The sequence below is a fragment of the Falco peregrinus genome, chromosome 3, assembly GCF_023634155.1.
Source record: "Falco peregrinus isolate bFalPer1 chromosome 3, bFalPer1.pri, whole genome shotgun sequence".
Taxonomy (NCBI): domain Eukaryota; kingdom Metazoa; phylum Chordata; class Aves; order Falconiformes; family Falconidae; genus Falco; species Falco peregrinus.
In genome coordinates, this window is record NC_073723.1 from 91,585,103 (window position 1) to 91,594,324 (window position 9,222).

Here is a 9,222-nt window from a genome sequence, read left to right on the forward strand (position 1 = left end):
AATATGAAGTTTGCATTGACTCACACATCATTCAGAGTCCTCTATATCACCATAGGGAAACTCATCTAGTCAGTGTTATGTCTATCATATCGAAGCACGGATGAAACTATCTATTTTCTAAAGGGCAAGTACAAAAGACTATCTTGATGATGAGCTAGTATCTTGCTGAAAGAAAACAGATATGCATTCAGCAATAAATGGGTCAGGAGCTACAACATTTCTAATGATCACGAAATTTGTAGACTTCACATCATTCATTGGTCCAGCATCACAATGAATTAGCAGTTTCTGGGTTATTGACAGTACTTTTTAAAACAAGTGCTATGTATCACCATTACACAGTCTTATTTCTGTTTGCTTCAGACAACACCAGTTTCACAATGGGCTCCATCAGTGCAGCAAATGCAGAGTTTTGTTTTGATGTTTTCAAAGAGCTGAAAGTCCACCATGCCAACGACAACATCTTGTATTCCCCACTGAGCATCATTGCAGCCCTGGCCATGGTCTATCTGGGAGCAAGAGGTAACACTGAGTATCAGATGGAGAAGGTAAGTTACATAAATGGATACAAACTCCTTTTGATCCTGTTCAACACAATGACAGATTATCCACTTACATCTTTGGGACTTTCTCCAGTTGAGGGAAGAAAGCCACATAGTCACATTTGGCCCTAGATTCAAACCTGCCTAGAAAAAGAACGGCATTCCAAACCCTGAGGTTTGGATCTGGAGCTGAGTTTTCACTTCCCATTGCTTTTCCTTATGAACAGCAAAAGCAGCCTTTGGTTCTTATTAAGAAAGAGCAGTGCTGAAGAACGGTCTCTTGCTTCAGCTTATATTATCTCACAGAACTGATTTCGTCCAAGTGGAAAGGACAACTTGTAATATCAAAAGATTAAACGTTTAGAAAACAAGAGTCACAATTATAAATGCAATATGACATGGTTGTAGCTGGTTTATAGACTGAATACCATTAACTGGAAAAGAAGGGAACTTAACTGAGGATCATAGTTACACATTTTCAGTGTGGCACTTGCAGTAAAAAAACTGGTTTAAAGCTCACATGAAATGTCTCAGTTCATTTATGTGCTAATCAGACCTCGTTGGTCCAAACCTATAGTTTCAACACAAATGTCAGTGACTCTCAGTGGACTTCACATACTTAATTTCTTCTACTACTACTTTCAATTGCAGGTTCTTCACTTTGACAAAATTGCAGGACTTGGAGGAACTATTCAGACCAAGGTACAGAAACCTAAGGTACATTTACTTCTCTTTCATATTTTTCCCCTGAGAATAGACTGTTCTGACTGTGTTTGAAGTAAGTTTGACACCTTCCCAAACCTTGTTAATGCTCTTGATTTAAGAGATGTAAGTTAAAAAAAAGCAAAACCAAAACCAAAAATCAGAAAAAGAAGACAGGCTGCACACGTTGCACCAGAACAAGTGACAGGACAGGTCAGGATGCTCTGGGCACCAGGCTACCTTCTTGTGTAGATGAGCATCTGCTCACCTGCAAATGCTGCTGGGGGACAACACTTGGAAGAGGCTCAACATCTGGACTCGGGGTGCTGCAGTCAGGCTTGTAGCTGAGACTCCAAGGTGGGGCGGGAAGGTGCTTCAGCAGAAAAAAACCCAGAAGCCTAAAAGGCTGGAAAACAAGCACACTCTTCCAAAATCTACAGAGACTTGTCCAGCATCCAAGTCCCACTGCTACCCCAAGAGCACCATGAGGGGCCCCAGTACCTTGATACCACCTGTGTGCTTTTCTCCATGTTAATCTGCTGCTTCTGTAAAGATAACACAAGCCATGCTCCTTGGTCTATCCCCATCCACAAGCACAAGGTGGGACTTGCAAGGAACAAGATTTAAAAAAAAAAAATAATTAAAAAATAAAGGTAATATCAGTTAGAACATTTAGTGGCTGGTTAAGCATTTGGAAAGGAGCAGTTCAATACAATTCTCATAAAATGAAATCCCAGCCACTGTTTATCGTTCTGCATTTTTCTTAACAGGCTGTTAGATGTGTCACCTGGAGCACTATTTGGGGGGCATTAGACAGTTGATCCATTTTTTCACTGTATTGTGAGATACCTCCTGATTCACTTGTTATCTTGCACTCCTCCCATCTGCAGCTTCAGCAGAAAGCTGCCAAGAAAATGCAAGCAGAAGCTGGGAACTAGAGGCTACACATCAATGATAACCTACCAGCTGCAATCATTGACACCTGAATTTTTCTTGTCACCTCACTCCTGAGCCATACGGTTTCAGATTAATCCCTGATGTTTTCTGCTTGTTGTCACCTAGAATGAGTGTCATTACATGCTATGAATCAATTGTACATCATTATTTGTTTATATTGAACATCCCTCCCATGGAGCTTTTAGACTGTAGTACATGTTCATTTGCAAATGCCCAAATCCTGTCCATTTTCCCATGTTATTTGTACCTTACAAATAATTCTTTTCCTAGCAAAATAAACTAACAGCTATACCTTTTGTTCTTCTTATCAACAACTCAGTGTGGCAAATCTGTGAATATCCACATACTGTTTAAAGAACTCCTCTCCGATATCACTGCACCAAAAGCCAGTTATTCACTCCACATTGCCAACAGACTCTATGCTGAAAAGACATGTTCAATCCTACCGGTGAGTTGTGCATTAGCATGACTTCTTGCTAAACTGTCTAAAACTGTAATCCAGGAGGACTAACCAGAGCCAGTGATCCGTTAATCCAGTGGTCTCCCCTGATGTGGACTTCCATGGCTTTTGCTTTTGCCATAGCCCTGACAGTTACTGGAGTGGAAAGCAGTTCCAGGCAAAAAGATAGCCCTAATTAAAAATGAATGGAGTTATAATCAAAACTATTTAGTAATGTAATTCCCCAGTCCCTGCTTGCTTCCCCAAAGCCTGTTCATTTTAATAGGTCGTTTGATTGGGGTTTTTTCCAGGAAATAATTTGACTTTAGCACATCACTTCAAAACTTCACCTCACCTCAAAAACAACTTTTGAAAGTGTAAAAATCTTTCATTTGACACTTTCAAAACAAAAGATAAAAGTGTTCTAAATCAAAGAAATGTCTTATCTTTAAGGAAAAATGCTTAAAAAAAATTAAAAATGGGTGGACATAATGATAATAAAACACGAACCTGAAACTCTTTGAAACTCTTTTTGGATCAGGCTTTCTTCAAGATAATATTTAAACATTTCTAATATATACTCTAAACTGTTCAAGCAATAAAAATGTCAGATCTGAAAATGTCATGGATCAGAATAATTTTTTCTGGCCGAGTTTTAGCAGATTCTTCCAGGAAGTAAGCAACGAGAACAGCCTAACCATGGCATCACTATAAAACTCCTTTTAGCTATATTTTATTTCACCTTCATACTGTTTTTAAAAAATGACTAGTTTGGTGGCTACAATTGCTGTCTTTACAGATCTACTTAAAATGTGTGAAGAAACTGTACAGAGCAGGTCTGGAACTAGTCAACTTCAAAACAGCATCAGATCAGTCCAGACAGCTCATTAATTCCTGGGTGGAAAATCATACAAATGGTAAGGTCAGACAAGATTCTGAAATATACTTCCCTCTCACAACTGTATTTGAACAACTTCTGGAAAGACTGAACATTAGAGGATAAATTTCCTCCTCCTTTCCCCATTAATGGATGTTTCCTGTGGAAAGGGATGACTCTATTGCACCTGTGTGGCAGTGACGGTGTTTTAAACATATCTGGTAGAGGCAGAGGTGCCAGGACATGCACACTTCATACGCACACTTTTTGTGTCTGGAGAGCTTAACTCATGCAAGGTTAGTTCCAGCCTCTCTAGAATATAGGCATAATTTTACAAGGATGTGCTGGATGAGTAAGAAGTGGACTGCCAGGGGAGAAAGTAGTGCACACACTAGGCTGACGGTGGGAAAGGAATGGTTCAGGAGGTTGCGTACATTTATTGTGCTGAGGTGGGAGGAATAACAAGAGTCAAGAGTGAGAAATGAGCGCAGTGAGGAACATAAATCTGTAGTGCTGTTCTACACTTCCCTCTGCTGTTCCTTCTTTTCTATATAAATCTTTTTCCAAGCAGAATTTCCAAGAAATATTCCCAGGGATGTATACTACTCTTGAACCTACCTGTCTTCTTGAAGAATGTCTGGCCAGGTGCCAGCCAGTCTGTATAAAATCATCCTCACGAACCTGAATTCCACATGCAGATGTTTGAAGAAGAGGAAGTCAAGTCAAGCAGCAGTGTGTTGATTGACCTCTAAAATGCAAGGTGACTGCTATGAAACTTACCCCTCTCTGCCCTGCTTCTTCCTTAAAGGACGGATTCAAGATTTCCTTAAACCAGGCTCTGTTGATCTTGATACTATGCTGGTCCTTGTGAATGCCATTTACTTCAAAGGGATATGGAAGGCAGCGTTTAAAGAAGACAACACTCGGGAATTTCCCTTCAGTGTGACAAAGGTAGGGGGGCACAGACACCGCTTCTGGCCAGGAAGCCAGTGTTAGCTTGCACGGCCAGCAGGCCGGGTGTTACACATACAACATGCTGTGGTCACTGGCCAGGTGACTCAGCAGGGCACCTCAAGAGCTGTGTCTGACCAGAGATCACCAGCAGACAAGGGGGGAATGGAGACACAGCTCTTCTTCAAAAGCAACATGCTTGAAGATTGAGTCCTGTCCCTTATGCATTTGCCTGCTTAAGGAAAAAATTGCTCCCCAGTCACGTAGTCTCACATTTCTCTCTCTGCAGCAAGAAAGCAGACCTGTGCAAATGATGAGCCAGAACAGCACCTTCAAAGTGGCAGCGGTGGCTGCAGAGAAAGTGAAGATCCTGGAGCTTCCGTATGCAGGCGGAGAGCTGAGCATGTTGGTGCTGTTGCCTGATGACATCTCTGGCCTGGAGCAGGTATGGCCCTGGCCGGGAAGCAGAAGAGTTGTCATTTGAGTGGGACTTGGCTGCCATCATCCCTTTTGCTGTCCATTTACATGCCGGCTGCCCACAGCACGGCTGTGCCAGGCAGGCAGGGGAGTACCAAAGCCCCCCAGGTGCCACCAGGTGTTCAGGCAGAGACTGGCCCCTTAGGAGGGCCCTGGGCTCAGTCTAGTAAAATGAACGTAAAGGACCATAGTGCTGCTGTAGCCCATAGTGCTATGTAGCCATACATAGGATGTATGTATGGGCACATTATTTTTTTTTTTTGTCATGGGGAGGTAATTTCACCCATGCCCCATATAAACTGTTGTGGAAATACTGCTAAAACTGATGAGAATTAGTCATTCTTTGCAGGAATCACTAATTTTATTTTTTTTTTTTTACAAAATAAGTATTATTAAACATCATAAATAGGCTGCTTTCAAAAATTGCTCTGATTATGTCAGCATGGAATGAAAACCAAAGTTAAACAAGCATAATCTCCATTAAATATTCTTGATTTTGAAATGGCAAAACTGATCTAGCTAAACTAACTGATCAATACCACTTCATCAGTTAATACAATGTAATAATTTAAGATTAAGTTAACAAGGTATTAGCAAATTACCTGTCTGTTGCTTAGGAAAGGGAAAAAGTGATGCAGCCTGCATTGTATAATCCATTAGTCTTATTTCAGCTATTTTTTTGAATGATGTTATAAAGTAGAGATATTCAACAGGTAGATGAGTTTGCATTTGTTACGTACTGTCAACTGCAGGTAAATTTTCATGGCCTTTTTTTGCAATTTCTTTCACAAGCTGAACTAATTGTCTTGGCTATGAAACTGCTGGGTTGTGCCTCATGAGATACAAGATTAGTCGGATAGAAAAGGATGTGTGAGGTGGGTAAGGAACTGAATAAAAGGACAGTTACACAGGCAGTATTGGAGAGGCAAAAAATAAACTACAAAAGGGATGTTGATAGGATATTCGCATACCAGGCATTTCATTCCTTGCCTCTCTTTGCAGCTTGAGAACAAAATCAGCTTTGACAAACTCGTAGAATGGACCAGTCCCAATGTGATGGAAAAGAAGAGAGTGAAAGTGTACCTCCCACGCATGAAGATTGAGGAAAAATATAACCTCACAAGTGTCTTGACGGCCTTGGGTATGACCGACCTGTTCAGCCCTTCAGCCAATCTCTCTGGCATCTCTTCAGCAGAGAGCCTGAAGGTGTCTGAGGCCGTCCACGAGGCGTACATGGAAGTCAGTGAAGAGGGCACCGAGACGGCAGGCTCGGAGGGTGTGATGGGAGACATTGAACAGTCCTCTGAGTCTGAAGAGTTTAGGGCTGACCACCCATTCCTTTTCTTAATCAAACACAATCCAACCAACAGCATTCTCTTCTTTGGTAGATATTGTTCCCCCTAAAGAAAGAAAGCTGAAAGTAATGCTTACCTTCCCCTCAGAAACAGACCCCCTTTACTGTAGTATTGTAGTATCATCTCATCTCTTCAATATCTTTTCCAAGTGGAAAGCCTAATCTAAGAAATGCGCTTTGTGGAAGCTTCCATTGCAGAGACCTACCTCCAGGTGAGGAAACAGCAGCAAGCACGATTACTCCTTTCCCTTCTCAGACTGGTTTCAGGATTGCTTGAGCTGAGCACAGACAGCCAACAGAGAACAGAGGCACCCACCAGCCAGGAAGGGCCCAAGTGATTTTCACTTGAGAAACAAGTTGCAGGTAGGGTTTCAAGTAATCTTTTGGAGTCCTTGATGTAGAAAGCCGTGGGTTGCACTCATCCCATTCTCCAGCAGCATCCTTCTCACAAACCCATGTTGTTGTTCCTGAAACATTGGGTTTGAGATCTCCAGTCTGGAGGAGATGCTTGTGGATAACATTCAGATATGCAGGTTATTAACTGGTACCTATGTAAATTCTAATTTTCTTTACTTAGCTGTTGGGAAATGGTGTAGACATCCACTATGACAAGAGTTGTTCTCTCACCATGACTTCCTCACTTAATTTTGAATTTCTTGCAGAAGTTCTCAAAAGTCATGGAGAGTCTCCCTTCCACTTCAGAGAACACAAATAAATCTAACTATCTGTAGGTGCAGTTGTGCCTTCTCACAGAGTGTAGATTCACAGCCTGAGACATGGATATCCAGATGGTCCAGATGATCCAGAAGTCAGTGAGAACTGCCAGGCAAGAGAGCTGTCTGAATTCTTGTTTAAAACATTGGAAGACACTTCAAATTTGAAAACATTGTGATTTTTGTGAAAAATCCTGCAAGTGATATTAAAGAATCTGATTTCTCCATGGAAGTTTTGTGAAAAAACACAGCTTTCAAAATAATCTGTCTCTGTTGAGTTAGCTTATGAAGTAAACTTGAAGCAGTCCCTGGAAAGCCCTCAGGTGAAGTTCAAAACCAGAGTACATTATTCTTCTATGAATGCAGCTGGGCTTCTTTGTTCCTACATCTCTTTTAAAAAGAAGGCTACACCTCTTCTTGTTAAGAAATACATGAGAATCTTAATACTGTCTCTTTTTCTTCCTGTGTGTTGGTTGCCGTCTGCAAATATGGGTATATTGGCTCAGTACTATGTCCTGTTTTCATTCTAATCATATGCATACAATTGATTTTTTTGGTTAATGTAATAAAAGAAAATCACAAATGCTCGTCATGAGAATTATATTAATTTTCTGGACCACAAGCCCTTGAAAATATTGTTAGATTGGTTAACGGTTGTGAATAAAATGGGATTGAGTACAAAATCCTATTTTTAAAATGAATGAAGCATGTAGATACAAAGTTTCCTAGGCATTTATGAAATGCATAAATGCATACATGTAGAGTTGGATTCCTCTCTGTACTGCAGATTACCAAAAAATATCCCAATGGTATACTAATCTATTCTTATGTATTTTTGAGTACAATTGCAATGGATATTAAGGATGCACCAACAATTAATCTGGTAAATATTTCAAGGAACAACTATTCCAGCAGCTCTGCTATTTCAAATGAAGAAATAATCTGAAAATCATATAGCTCGAAAGGCATAAGAAAGAGTAAGTAGACTGAAAACTATTAGGCAAAGGCTTTCCCCATCGAGAGTCTTGAGAGGAAGAACTCTTTTTAATATTGGCTATTTCCACATCAGCACATAGTGTGGTATGATAAAAGCAGATCTGTAAAGGGAAGCAGCTGGTGCTACAGGTCTGACATCCACATTATTTGAATATCATCAGGATATTTGTGATACAGACTCATCTGGCTTTCCGTGGTAAAACCTGCTATTTTACCAAGTATACTTTAACTTTTATTCTTTAGAAATGAAAGCAGTGATACAAACAGTCCCAAAAGATGCAAAATTTCAATATCTCAAGGTTTATCATAAGCAGTTTATCTTTTGCACCTTTTGTAGCCAGAAGCAGTTGATCCAGTCTGTTAAATTTAAAAGCCTGTACACCTAAACAATAAGAAGATCTGAAAAGTTACGCTTGCAAACTAGCCTTCCTATGATTATTAAACTGGAAAGCGCTTAAAGTACAAATTTATGTCTCAGTGACCAATGCTGTTTCCTGAATGACAACAAAGGTCAAAATGAAGGAATAAGAAAAAAGCAAAGGAGCCATAAGGTTTACAAAGAAGTACAAAGCTTCCCCTTTCCCAAAAGGGAAAACAGCAGACAGCAAATTCAGCAATACTGGATCAAACCTGTAACAAAGTACCAACAGCTAGGACCTGGCCTTGGCCACCACGGACAAGGTAGGGGGCACAGTATTTAAACGGCAGTGGAAGAGCATTCCCCATAAACGGTGTGGCAGACCTGGCTGGTGGGATGATGACTGCCTGCTGTGGCCTCTGAGGTCTCTAAAACCCTGGAGAGATTTGGGAGAAGCGGCCCTTCCTGTGCCCCAGAGAGACGGGTCTGTGGCTCAGCCTCTCGGTGCTGTCACCCACCAAGCCAGCATGCCGGGGAAAGGTGCAGGTGCTCCAGGAGCAGGGCTGGACCCTATGCTCTGCCTCAGCACCACTGCACTCTCACCCGGCAGGTTTCATTTCCCAGGCACTGTTCTGGTTCTCATGCCAATAGGCATCTGAGAGTATTTGCTTTAAAAAAAAAAAATGCCCCAAATTTTAACAATAATAAAATGCTCCAAAAGTTTTTATTTGAAAAAAGGACAAAAATAAATAATTCTTTAAAACCTCCTTGTTGCTACTGGCATTTTTGTCCTAGCCTTCCGGAGGCTACTGGCATTTTTATTTTCTGAAGAACTGAGACCCTGTTTCTCTGACAG

The 9,222-nt window shown here is 40.9% G+C and overlaps 1 protein-coding gene across 1 annotated transcript; it reads left to right on the forward strand.

The window, feature by feature from the left end:
• The first annotated feature begins 323 nt into the window (after nucleotides 1–323).
• On the forward strand, nucleotides 324–7,578 carry LOC101921209 (ovalbumin-related protein X-like). The gene is made up of 7 exons (XM_005233987.3): nucleotides 324–548; nucleotides 1,194–1,244; nucleotides 2,521–2,649; nucleotides 3,440–3,557; nucleotides 4,326–4,468; nucleotides 4,758–4,913; nucleotides 5,948–7,578. Exons 1-7 carry the CDS (start codon nucleotides 324–326, stop codon nucleotides 6,347–6,349), a joined length of 1,224 nt encoding a protein of 407 aa, XP_005234044.2. The 3' UTR covers nucleotides 6,350–7,578.
• Nucleotides 7,579–9,222: the final 1,644 nt, after the last annotated feature.

What these genes read in the sequence shown, in the direction of transcription:
- LOC101921209 (XM_005233987.3), top strand. Translation starts at nt 324, where the DNA reads ATGTATCACCATTACACAGTCTTATTTCTGTTTGCTTCAGACAACACC. An exon ending in CTGAGTATCAGATGGAGAAG is followed by an intron (nt 549 to 1,193) that starts GTAAGTTACATA and finishes TTTCAATTGCAG; the next exon opens with GTTCTTCACTTTGACAAAAT. An exon ending in AGACATGTTCAATCCTACCG is followed by an intron (nt 2,650 to 3,439) that starts GTGAGTTGTGCA and finishes CTGTCTTTACAG; the next exon opens with ATCTACTTAAAATGTGTGAA.